This window comes from Pholis gunnellus (assembly GCF_910591455.1).
Source record: "Pholis gunnellus genome assembly, chromosome: 22".
NCBI classification, from domain to species: Eukaryota; Metazoa; Chordata; class Actinopteri; order Perciformes; family Pholidae; genus Pholis; species Pholis gunnellus.
In genome coordinates this window covers 11688163-11701256 of record NC_136549.1, presented here as the reverse complement: position 1 = coordinate 11701256, position 13094 = coordinate 11688163, and the positions used below count along the sequence as shown (strand labels likewise).

General features: G+C 42.9%; 1 protein-coding gene across 2 annotated transcripts in view; it reads left to right on the top strand.

The window, feature by feature from the left end:
- Positions 1–11196, top strand: part of atp2b1a (ATPase plasma membrane Ca2+ transporting 1a) — a 32871-nt gene extending 21675 nt beyond the window's left edge. The window contains exons 10-22 of one of the 2 annotated variants that reach the window (XM_079183977.1): positions 40–282; positions 406–647; positions 1162–1399; positions 2383–2562; positions 2649–2736; positions 2827–2933; positions 3054–3245; positions 3634–3847; positions 3956–4167; positions 4332–4439; positions 5187–5375; positions 5976–6065; positions 8583–11196. In XM_079183977.1, coding sequence (XP_079040103.1) covers positions 40–282; positions 406–647; positions 1162–1399; positions 2383–2562; positions 2649–2736; positions 2827–2933; positions 3054–3245; positions 3634–3847; positions 3956–4167; positions 4332–4439; positions 5187–5375; positions 5976–6065; positions 8583–8984 — 2505 coding nt within the window. In that variant the 3' untranslated portion in view covers positions 8985–11196. The remainder of the gene's footprint in view (positions 1–39; positions 283–405; positions 648–1161; positions 1400–2382; positions 2563–2648; positions 2737–2826; positions 2934–3053; positions 3246–3633; positions 3848–3955; positions 4168–4331; positions 4440–5186; positions 5376–5975; positions 6066–8582) is intronic. The other variant, XM_079183978.1, reaches the window with a different exon arrangement.
- Positions 11197–13094: the final 1898 nt, after the last annotated feature.

The following is a 13094-nucleotide window of genomic DNA, read 5'->3' as shown; positions in this document are numbered from 1 at the left end:
GTGTTTAATCCTTTGATTTATTGTTTTTTATTCTCACAGAAAATGATGAAAGACAACAACCTGGTACGTCACTTGGATGCCTGTGAGACTATGGGCAACGCTACCGCCATCTGCTCTGACAAGACGGGTACGCTCACCATGAACCGCATGACTGTGGTGCAGGCCTTCATCGCTGAAAAGCACTTCAGGAAGGTCCCTGAACCAGAGAGCATCCCTGCCTCCATTTTAGACATGCTGATTCTGGGTATCGCAGTCAATTGCGCCTACACTACTAACATCATGGTAGGCCTGAGGAACGCAATGTGCCTCTAATTTACGTCTCATCATGAGTATTGCCTTGTCGTGTTTTTGGCTTTCGGAGCATACTTACTGTCTTCCTACCTTTTTTTTTTTTATTTCCTTCAGTCTCCAGAGAAAGAAGGGGGCCTGCCACGGCAAGTGGGTAACAAGACCGAATGTTCCTTGCTTGGCTTTTCATCTGACCTGAAGCGCGACTACCACGCTATACGCAACGAGATCCCCGAAGAGAAACTGCACAAAGTCTACACCTTCAACTCGGTCCGCAAGTCCATGAGCACCGTGTTGAAGATGGCCGACGGCAGCTACCGTATGTTCAGCAAAGGGGCCTCGGAAATTCTCCTAAAAAAGTAATTTTAATCTTTGATTTATGTATTTAGCATTGTATGGTTTGCGTTTTATATCCGTGTTTCTCCTGGAAACACGCACTGATGTGTAAGTGTGATCACTTCTGTCCACATTATTTTTGTCAGTGAAAGGTTATTCCGGTGGGCCAGACTTTGCAGTAAATGATGTGTGTAATGTCTTAAGAAGTTCAAGTGCATCCCACCCAAGCCCCTTACTTGGCGACTTAAAAACAGACGCTGAGAAAATGAGCCGGTAACAACTCTGTAAGCCTCTTAACCAAGCAGGCTTCTTTTTAACCCACAGAGGGCTTAGTGTGACCTCTTATTACTGCAGCTCACCAACGCTTTGTCTTCTCCGCTGTCATCTAAATTATTTTATTAATTTAGGATTCTGCACCCATCTCCTCCTTCATCCATATTTCTCAACTCTCTCTCTTAATGCCTTTCTTCCTCTGGCTATTCTTTTTTACCTGCTTCTCTACTCTCGTATATTAATATCCCTTGTTTCACCTACCAGGTGCTGTAAAATCCTGACAGCAAATGGTGAGGCCAAGGTGTTCCGCCCTCGGGACAGAGATGACATGGTTAAGAAAGTGATCGAGCCCATGGCTTCAGAGGGCCTGAGGACCATCTGCCTTGCATACAGAGATTTCCCCGTCTCTGAGGGCGAGCCTGACTGGGACAATGAAAACGAAATCCTCTCTGGACTGACCTGCCTCAGTGTGGTGGGCATTGAAGACCCCGTGAGACCCGAGGTTAGTGGCTACACGTGTATGGTGGGCTTACATCACGATTGTTTTTTAATTTAACTGCGTACAGAGAACCTAATTGAGTTGCCTTGTAATCAGGGGAACAGCTCACAATAGAAAAGCAACCTGCGGGGCTACGCTGAAAGCGTGTGAATATCACTAATGAATTTCACAGATGCGAGTGCCATTAACAGAACTGTTCAGTTTAGCACGAAAGATAAATCCTATAGTGGAGCTTTTTCAGCTGCACAAAGTGCGACTGGATTTTGGGCCTGTGCTGTTGTCTTTATCAGCTCCAGGTATTGTGCCAGCGTCCAATCCCTAAGGATCAGGTTATGCTTGAAAAGGAGTAGTCTGTACGACACTTTGTGCGTCCATGTCTGAAGGCAGAAGCGTGTCTACCTGATCCAGAGAGGGTTTCTAGCTATTTGACCATCTGACGAGCACTGTTGAAGAAGCCTTAACGGGTTAGCTTGCTCCACTGGACGGTTGGGAACCAAGGCTCTCTGAGTAAAGCAAGAGAATTGAATGACAGGAAATGCTGCATCAGCCATTTCTAAACACGATGAGTGGCTCCACTTTGGCGCAAGCATCAAATACTGAACCAATACAAACATTATGATATTGAGGCGTTTGAGGCATTGGTTCAACAACTAAGTGTATATTTGAATTAGAACAGGGTCATTAGCTTGCTAGATGCTCAACTTTCTTCTTCAGTCGCTCATTTACTTTGGCTTTCTGCCATTTTATGACGGGCAGGTAGCATACACCCGACTGGTTTGCTGGAATCAATTGCCTGTGGTTTTGAAGGGGCTGATAAGAGCAGTGAGACTCTAAACCTGAACCCAAGATATGTACAGAGATAAAAGCTGCAGATTTTGACGTTACTAATGACCACTTTATACAACTTGAACTGTAATTTGAATATCCCCACTGATATGCAAAACACGTTTCTTTCTTCATTCATTGGGGTTTTCGCTTTCCTTCAGGTGCCAGACGCCATCAAGAAATGCCAGCGCGCTGGCATCACAGTGCGCATGGTGACTGGGGACAACATCAACACGGCACGAGCCATCGCCACCAAGTGTGGCATCCTACTGCCGGGAGATGACTTCCTCTGCATTGAGGGCAAAGAGTTCAACCGAAGGATACGCAATGAGAAAGGAGAGGTGGGCCCCAGCGAAACACTGCACATCAGGGACTGTCGAACGTGTTCTGTTGGGATTCTATTAAAGTGTTGTGTCATGTTTTCTAGATTGAACAAGAACGCATTGACAAGATTTGGCCCAAACTACGAGTACTGGCTCGCTCTTCCCCCACAGACAAACACACCTTAGTGAAAGGTAGTTCTGTTATTCTGGTATTATAGAAACTAGTTTATTGTTTTGGGCTTCAATGTTTTGATTTTGAATATTCATGTCATACTTTTCCAGGTATTATTGACAGCACAGTGTTAGAACAAAGACAAGTAGTAGCCGTGACAGGAGATGGTACTAATGATGGTCCTGCCTTGAAGAAAGCTGATGTTGGCTTTGCAATGGTGAGTTTTCTCTGTTTTTATTATCTTTTAATTAGACTAGAGGTCTAGAGAAAAGGATGAGTGATTGAATATGCTGCAATGAGATGCGGGCAGATTCTTGATCATCCTTTTTGTCTCCAGGGTATTGCCGGCACCGATGTAGCCAAGGAGGCGTCTGACATCATCCTGACTGACGACAATTTCTCCAGCATCGTCAAGGCCGTCATGTGGGGACGCAACGTCTACGACAGCATCTCCAAGTTCCTTCAGTTTCAGCTCACTGTCAATGTGGTGGCTGTCATCGTAGCATTTACAGGAGCCTGCATCACACAGGTTAGCACAAACAAGAGTTGTTTCGTGTTGATAAAATAAAGAAAGGCCTCTTAAAAGATTGTTCACTTCCACTCAACAGGCTAATGCAGCTGTTTAAGTGTCTTATTGCAGATCTGTCCTAAATACACAATATATTTCTCAGACCTAATTGTCTTGATTTACTTAAAAATCAAGTCATTTTTTGGATAATTTGCATGTGTGGACAGAAACCACTGACAGTCGTGCTGCAGACAAACGCATAATTAGTTTTCCACGTGCATTTTGGTTCATGTCAGTTGAAATATCTCTAATAGATGAGATTTGTGTGACAGTATTTTTATTCCTCCGTATTTCCCCCCTCTTCTCAACCTAATTTGGTGCCCATCTCTTTCTCTCTCTCTGCCTCCAGGACTCTCCACTGAAGGCAGTACAGATGTTATGGGTCAACCTCATCATGGACACCTTCGCTTCACTAGCCCTGGCCACAGAGCCCCCTACAGAAGCCCTGCTGCTCAGGAAGCCATATGGCCGCAACAAGCCTCTCATCTCCCGCACCATGATGAAGAACATTTTGGGTCAGGGAGTGTTCCAGCTCATCATCATCTTCACTCTGCTCTTTGCGGGTAAGAAGCTATAGTTCTCCATGTACACAGAGCCAGTGGACTTACTGTGCGTTTCCTGTGTAAATCCATCTTTATTTGAACACGTTCTCTTTCCGACTGTTCCTGTAGGAGAGAAGATATTCGATATAGACAGCGGCAGAAATACACCCCTCCACGCCCCGCCTTCTGAACACTACACCATTGTCTTCAATACCTTTGTACTGATGCAGCTTTTCAACGAGATCAATGCCCGCAAGATCCATGGTGAAAGGAATGTCTTTGAAGGCATCTTCAACAACCTTATCTTCTGTAGTATTGTCTTTGGTACCTTCATAATCCAGGTAAAGTAGAGTTCTGTGGCTAACTTGTAGAGTTTGTGTGAATGTGCTTAGTGACTCATATGGGAAAAAAACGATCATCGGTCCCACGAGACGTGCGGCTTGCAAATGTTAGATCTAAAAAGAAATGTCTCTAATTAATTCCGCCTCTCTTCCTGCTCCTCTAGATCGTCATAGTGCAGTTTGGTGGGAAGCCGTTCAGCTGCGTGGCTCTGACCATAGACCAGTGGCTATGGTGCACTTTCTTAGGCTTTGGCTCTCTACTATGGGGACAGGTATGATGTGACTATACAGCTGAGCTTCACCTTCAATTGGCCGGAGACAGAATATATGGTATGACAGTGCCCCCCTGTGTTGGAGTTGGCGTAGTGGGTGACATATGGTGGCAGGTGTAACAATACAGTATGTTCCAAATTTTAATTTAGCTGTCTGAACTTGTTTGTCTCGATGTCAAAGATCTTTCACATTCATGGAATCTGGAGTTTATTATTCCACTTTGTTTGTTCTGTTGTGCATAAAATATCATCTTCTGTTTGTAATTCCTGACAATGAGAGATTGAGGCTTGAGGTTGTTGCTGACAGCGACAGTCATAATAAATGTGTGATGTACAGTATTTATAGTTGGCTCTGACTGCCCACACTTATCCTACAGAGCAGTGCACATAATATGTCATTATCTACTCTCGTCAATTCAACAAGAAGACACAAATAAACAGGGCTGCGCTGAGTTCCTGTGTGTATAAATTGAAGCTTGAGCTGACAGTTGTAGGACTGACACTGTGGCTGTGTTGCCTCCAGCTTTTAGTAACTCAGTTATCTATTAAGTCAGTAACTTTTCTGTGGGAGGGTCTTGGAGCCTCTAAGCAAACCAAATGGCATCAAACTGGCTCTCACATCTAGCTTATCTCAGGCTCACTGGCTGCCCAGAAACGTGGCTCGTTAATGAGATGCCACTTTGCCGTTCTGAGTGTGACCTAAGTGATAAGTCAGTGTTTGCTCACGTAAATCCTGATGTCTTCCAGGTAATCTCTTCGATACCCACCAGCCGATTAAAATTCTTGAAATCGGCAGGCCACGGCACCCAGAAAGAGGAGATCCCAGACGAGGAGCTGGACGAGCTGGAAGACAATGAGGAGATTGACCATGCTGAACGGGAGCTTCGCCGAGGCCAGATCCTCTGGTTCCGAGGCCTCAATCGCATCCAGACTCAGGTAACAATCTACCGACGATTCTGCGTACCACAGAGCGCGACGCCCAAACGCCAAGGGAATCAAAAGCCATACACCCCTTTAACTCTATTGCTCTTCCAGCTTAAAATCTATGTGTTTGTTCTTTCTCTCTGCATTCTTAAAGAACGGCTTGTGCCCTAAAAACAAAAGCCTTTCCTCTAATTTCTTCCGTTCTGCTTCTGAACTAAAGCAGGTTCCTATGCCTATTTCTGACTCTTGTCTGCTAGAACACGACTAGATTGAAGGTACTGATGAGAAGCAAGTGAATTGGATTGGATGGGAAGCACAATAGGGAACAGCTGAATGTTCAAATAGTATTGGCATGGCTATAGCTGGAAGTATGGAAGGATTCTGCAGAGAAAAGAGTGACAGTGAGGTCAGAGCTCCCTCCGATCAGTGCCTTTTAAACCCAACATCCCTTTTCTCTCTCTTTTTAACTGTAATGCCTGAATCCAATTTCCAAGTGACATTTTTTTCGTACTGGTGCCTTTTTCTTTATCTTTTTTTTCTCTCTCTCCTCTGGCTGTGTTGTGTTTTATTTCCTCTGGGCTTTCTCCTGTCATGCTGTCTGATTCTTTACAGATGGATGTAGTGAGTGCGTTCCAGAGTGGAACTTCCTTTCAGGGGGCTCTAAGGCGGCAGGCCTCCAACTCCAGCCAACAACAGCACGATGTAACCAATGTTTCTAGCCCTACACATGTAGCCTTTTCTACTACTACCACTACTGCCACTGCCGCCAACACCGCTTCTGCCACTGTGGGGTGTGAGTGCGTGTTCTCCTCTAGTGCATGAGACTTTTATCTCTTCTGTTCTTCTAACATCTTCCTCCTCCACTCGTTGACACTTTTACTCTCTCATGCCTCTTCTAATGTCTCCCTCCTGTATTTAAAGAACACCAAAAATACATCTTCCATATTGCTTTGATAATACTGCTGTGTGTGTGTGTGTGTATATATATCTATATATATATGTACCCTGTAGCCAGGTCGCTTCTAGTGTCGAGGTGTTTTCTCTGTGCAATCATGTTTTCTGTTCTGCTTCTGCTTCGGTCTCAGAAATGAAAGGTTTTACTGTTATCTCGGGGGGGTGATTATCTACTATTTGACAACAACAAAAAAAAGATTTTCTGGATTGACCGTAACCAGGTGTGTCTGCAGCTGCCTCAGTCTGCTCTGTGCCGCTGTAGCACCCATGGGTCTGTGTCGCAGCTCTCTAGTCGGGTAAATGTTTTGAGTATACGCCCATGATCACGGCCTAAAACGATACAGACAAACCATGACACGGACCTCTGTGAGAAAATGCATCGGAGTGTCAGTGGATGTCTTTTCTCCTCCCAGCTGTGGCTGTTTCTGGGAGTTTGTTGTGAAAAAGAGGGTGTGTGTGTGTGAAGAGAAGTGTGTGTGGGGGGGGGGGGGGGGGACACAAGGGATAGGCTCCGAAAAGAAGCCGATAGATGAGCAGCTGCAGCTTGTTGGTGTGTTTGGATGCAAGGCTGTGCATAGTTGTTTTTTAAAAGGTCTGACGGCCTTCGTGCCAGTCGTCCATTCAGCGTAGAAGATCACTACGTCGCGCGGGCGGACACGGTTCATTTGATGATGGTATTTCCAAAGGCCTTCCTCCTGTGCCCCTTACAAGAGCTGTGTGGCTGTTGACTCTTTCTCTCTTTCAGATCTTCCCAGGCAGACCATCTGACCAGCAGGGGATTTTAAATGTCGAACAGATGTCACGAAAAGAGCTTAATGGAATAAATGACTGTGCTCTTGAATGTAAACATGTGGGACTTTCCCCAGACACATTTACAGCAGATCCAATGTTGATGTTTCTTCCCCTGGCATATTGAGAAAAAATAAAATGATGCAATGCTGCAGTAGTGTTTAGGTCTCCGTCTCAGGTGGGACTCCTGGGAATCTCTTTGACCTGACTGGTGCTTTGCTTCTAAACTCTCAACTTTTCCTTTCAGGTTGCTCTTAAGACGTTTTCTCTGTGAATACTGTTTGTTGGCGGAATGTGTCCACCTGGCAATGTTTTGCCTGAAACAAAATGAATACCACTGACTCCCCACATATTCTTCTTTAGATTCTGTGAAATGTGTCATGGGCTATACTCAAAGGTTTACTACCATTGAACACAAGGTAGCGCCACGCTCTGCATGGGTTCAAAGTCTCTGGTCTCGTTTGTGAGTTTTTTCTCTTTGTGCTGTTTTTGACATGTATACCAGCTTCTAGACATGCTTGGCTGCCGCAGCTTTTTTTGTTTTTACTCCACAAACATAAGCTGTAACTGACCATCCCTTTCTTTCTTTCTGTCTCTCTCTTCATCTCTCTTTCTTTTGTTCTTTCTTTCTGTCTCTTCCTGTCGTGTCTTTCTCTCTCCTCACTTTTTCCTGAGCATGTCCAACAAAAGCAAACTCTTGTGTCAAGCCTCTGTCCCTCTTCTCTTTGGATGTGTTCTTGTCTAAAGAACAGCATTCCTCTTGTCTCGGTTTCCTTTTGCATTTTGATTAATCAGACACAGGCCTCTACCACGTGTTTTGTGACATACTACTACTGTACTCACAAAAAGGAAAACCTATATTGCATTGGGTTTGACACTGGTTTGTACCCTTGGCAAGACACTGGCTGATTTACCACATGAATGTTAAGAATAGTTTCTCGCCAAGTATAAGGTTTGTCTCCACCGGATGCAACTCCAGTTTTCCATTTCTCTGACCCACTACGGCTACCTGAAGTCTTTCTATGGCTCAACTAGCTCATGCTTTTACTTGTAGTACAGAATACGGTGACATTTCTAGATTTTGAAATGTGGTACTCTAGAGTAAATATATTGGCAGAACAGTCACCCAGAAACAGGAAGTGAAACACAGACAGACGTTTAGCGGAAATAAATTTAACTGAATATCTTGACACTTTTTTGACCCTTTCAGGTTGTTTCGAGGTTAACATAGTCCAGACAATATGTAGGACAACGTAGTTCATTGGTATTATAACTTGACAAAAACTGCACACCTGCACGAGAGTTATCCCTGTCACAGATTTTTGCCCCTAAAACTCACCTATTATTGACCCAATAAAACCTGCGCCCTCGTTTGTTATCGCTGTTGTTATCCAGGTGTTCAAATTCAAAACGCACGCGCGTCATGGCTGAATGTGACTAAATCTCTGCGCCCTGTCCCTTCTCCCTCCCTCCCAGATCCGGGTGGTGAATGCATTCCGCAGCTCCATCTCCCTCTATGAGGGGATGGAGAAGCCCGATTCGCGGTCATCAATCCACAACTTCATGACCCACCCTGAATTTCGGATAGAGGACTCTGAGCCCCATATTCCCCTCATCGATGACACCGACGCAGAGGACGACGCTCCCACCAAGCGCAACTCCGCCAGCCCCCGCAACGCCACGCCCACGCCGCCCTCGCCCACCACCACCGTCGCCCCCACCACGCCCGTCTCTCCCTCCCCCACGCCCGTCTCTCCCTCCCCCAACCAGAACAATAATGCTGTGGAGAGCAGCAACCACCTCCTTCCAGAGGGCCCCAAATCAGGAACCCCCTCGGCCCCGGGGAGCCCCCTACACAGCCTGGAGACCTCCCTTTGATCTGACCCCACACACACACACCACCCTCCATCCACACTTTTCTACCCGCCACCATGGAGCTCAAACAAAGCGAAGGAACACTTGGAGAAGAGAGACGGAGGGCTAGAAGGAGAGCGCAGTCTTGTGAGCTTGGCTTGGGCTGGACTAAAAGAACAGCAAACATTCAGAGGAATGTACGGCTTGGTGTGGATGCTTTAATCTTCTTTTCTTTTTGGTTCTTATTCAAACCCCGCTACAACACAAGGACTCTGTCTCCACCCCTCCCTCCTTGGTAACTTTTTGTTTTTCTCGGTAAACAAGGGGTGAATTTAAACTCGGATTGAAAGTGACCTGTTTTTATTGTTCTATTAATATTATTATTATTATTTTAATTGAGAAGGGGAGGTCCTCCTCCTGGCTTGAAGATGGTCTGTAAGAATTGTGAAAGAACCTTTTTAGCTTCTCTTTTATCTGAATGGTGTTGTATATTTATCTCTTTGGCCCTTGCTCATTCAAAACTTATTTCTGCTCCATTGGCTGTTAATATTTTTGAGTTATTTATGTTTTTTTGGAAAAAGCAGGTCTGTTTACAAAGTTTGTAGATACTTTTTTTCAGTTTGTAGGCAAAAGAGCTTCCTGATGTATGATGCAGAAAACTGGGACAGAATAAAAAAAAAAAATGAATGAGAGGATTATTTCAGATACTGCTGTATTTTCAGGAGAAAAGGGTGTTTCTATTGAAACTTAACTATTTTTGCCTGCAAGTTTTATTTGTTATATATTTGTAGATAAATGTAGAACCTTCTAGCCAAACCGATAAACACTAAGGCTTGTATAGAAAAGAGGTCCATTGGTTGAGGGGTTTTCACAGGCGACGGGACGGGAAAGACAAGTAGGGCCTCTGTCCACTAACATTGCTATGAATATTTACTTCTTCCATTTCTTCGATAGTTTTCACGTGCACAAAAAAAACCTTCTGGAGTTCTGGATTCTCTTTTCATTCATTATGTTGTGTTCAAGGATTTCCACATGTTGAAAAGGTTCACTAATTAAAAAGGGAGTTGAGAATAGTTCCGGGCCCGTATTTAGCAAGCATCACAGACTGACACCTAGAAATCAAGCTGAAACAAAGTCTTACCTCGGAGTCGGACGTGTGGTCCTCCATGAAGCCTCCTACAGTCGCTTTCAGCAGGACGTAGAAGTAGATTTTTGTGGTTTTACAACACTTAGTAACGTAAAATGAAAATGTCTTGTAGTAGTTGTTAGTCACATTCAAAAGAGGCTGATGGAGATTATCTGATGCAGGGAACACTCATGAGTGTATCAGTACTTTATGCATGTTAACGCTTACAATTTGTTTTTGCCAAAGCTCATAAAAACACTAAAATGACTAAAAAAGTTTGTCACTTTTTTTTTTTTTTTTTTTTTTTATTACGACCATTTGAGTTGAAAGTAACGCTAGTCAGCCAGTGCGCCTATTTATTTTTCAATAAGAAGTTTTATATAGACTTAACATGAATGTGCCTTGGCTACAATAACAAGTTAGGCGATGCTTTGTCCCGTCATGTCCCACCTGCAGGTAACTCCTCCCAGATTAAACACTGTTACTCCTACAGCTAAACGTAGGACCAAATAAGCCTCGTGCGGATCCTTCTGGGCCAGTTGTGAAAGAGTTTCTCTCTCTGGATGCTTGATAAATATGGACCCTGGTCGTCGTTTTTCTTTTTTTTTTTTTTTTAAATTGGTGCATTTAATTTATGTTTTTGTTTCTCTCAGCAAAACGTTCGCCCCCCCCCCCCCCCCCCTGCCAATGTACAATATTGACATTTGTTTACTCAGGCATAGAAAAAGTATTTAATTTAAAAAAGGAATCTAAAAAGAAAGAACCTTTTAACTTCAGACTTTGTGTATTTAGATAGTGAATTATTGTCTTGGTTAAATAAAAAAAAAAAAAAGCAAGTGAATTATTTTCATATTTCATTCAATCTTTTAAGATCATGCCTTAGGGAATACTTAATTTTACTCCTCCGAGTTCTAGTTTGTTGGCATTTTAAAAAAAACGTGGGGGAAAATAGGCTTTTTCTTTTTTCAACCCTGTCCATAAGACTCCTTTCACCGTGGATAAATGTTGCTGCATTTGATTTGTTTGTAAAATATTTTTGACACCTGATGTACTGGAAACGCTAAAGAATTGGACATTTTTCAAGAATAAAGTCTAGAGCATACACTGGTATCTATCTGCACAGGGTACTTTATTTCATAGCGTTCCTTGGGGGAAAAAATAATTTTGATACAAATCATAATAAAAAAAGTGTACCTTTGTATTTTTATGACAATACTGATGATAACCTTTCATCGTACGAAACCGATTTTGGATGATTTGACACCAATCACGTTATATGGGGAGGGTTTTGGCCACTAAAAATGTGTGTTCTGAAATATTCATCTCAGGGTGCAAATGGTGTGAAAGAGAACAAGCCTCCGTTAGTTTGTATATTACCACACTTAACTCAAATGTTTGGGATGGTGCTTGTCAACCACACAGGATGACTTGGGCAGCAGGCTGCACATTATTCCTGCAGCCTTCTGGCCAGCTTCACCTTTTTAGGGCCGTGGACAGGGGAAGGAGTTCGAGATGCTAAATCACAACGTCCTCTGAGGAAATGCTTTGTTTTACAGATGACAAAATAGCAGCTAAGGATTGCATTAAAAAAAAAAAGTGAGAAATTGGAAAAGACGAGCGGAATCCATATGAGGAGTTTGTTCTGTAGCTTCTTCCTGTAATGGGAAAGAATGTTTTTCCATCTGTTTTATGGATTATTATTTTTTTATCTTTTAACATTTGGAAATAAAAGTACTTCATGTCTGTTTATCTTGAGCATTTTAAATGGATATCGTGATTGGATTTACATTTGAAACTTGTCGAGTAATGTGTATGGTTTTTAAAAATAAAAAATGTATTTAGCCTAACTGCAGGGCTATGTTTTTCATTTACCGTGCAGTATTTATTGGAATGGAGTCATGTATTCAAATGAGGACTTTTTTACTTTCTGCAGTGAAGGCACGCAAACATCCTGCAGAAAATCCCGGTCTTGAGTGAGGGGGATTTTCTCGCAAGAAAGCTGCTTTTCTGCATAACTGCACAATTTCAAAATGTATTATAACCATTAGTTTATAGCTATGTAACAGAGTAGCCAAACCATTGTTAAATATACTAAAAACTCACATTCTCTGAATAGTCTACTTAAGCAAATACATGTTAGAGCTGTAGCAGCATCTTGTAATTCTAAATGATGAAGTTGGAGCTTTTTGTTAAATGCTGATGAAGGGATAGCTGGACACTGGTGCAGGTTGGCAGTGAGCATTGCACAATTCAGCTCTTGTAGGGAGTGTTTGGTGAAGCAGGTAAAGAACAGGAAATGCATGTTTACATCAAATCTATCCTCGGTTATCTCCTCCAACATAAAATGAAAAATGTGTATTTCAAAGTCTCTGAAAGGCATTTAATTTATTCGCACAATTATTGAACATGATAACATCCTTTTTTTTAATGAATGAATGAATAAGAAAGTGAATAAGAAATGTACTTTCCCCTAGACCTCTGGCGCAGGCCCCTGCTCGAATATGACATGCATCTCTGCAACTAAGATGTCTATTTGAATCATCTTGGTATCATACTAAAAGTAAAACTTGTGAGATTTCTGCCATCCACATATATATACAGTATGTTACTGGGTCAAGGTCAATAAATATGGGATGCAGCATAAATGAAAGATTTTATTTCCCCCGAACAAAATCGTACAGACCAAGAGTGAATATCCCTTTGGATCGATGCAGTTGCAGAGCCAAGACCTCCAGCAAACCATATCACAACATCTGAACATTACACTGATGCAAATAAAGTGAAGCAGAGCAAAGTTGAGGGGTTTTAGTAGAGGCATGTTAAGGGCCAATCAAGGATGGCCAAGTATGCACGCACAGACAAGGAATTTGACTGCGGTTATTTGCGTCCCTCTCAAAGTACATATGCAGAAATAGAAATAACAGCTAGGGACAACAAAGCTCGACTGATAAAGGTAGAGAATTGACAGTACTAGTTTTTGACATGCTATACTGTTTTTGACTTTTTTC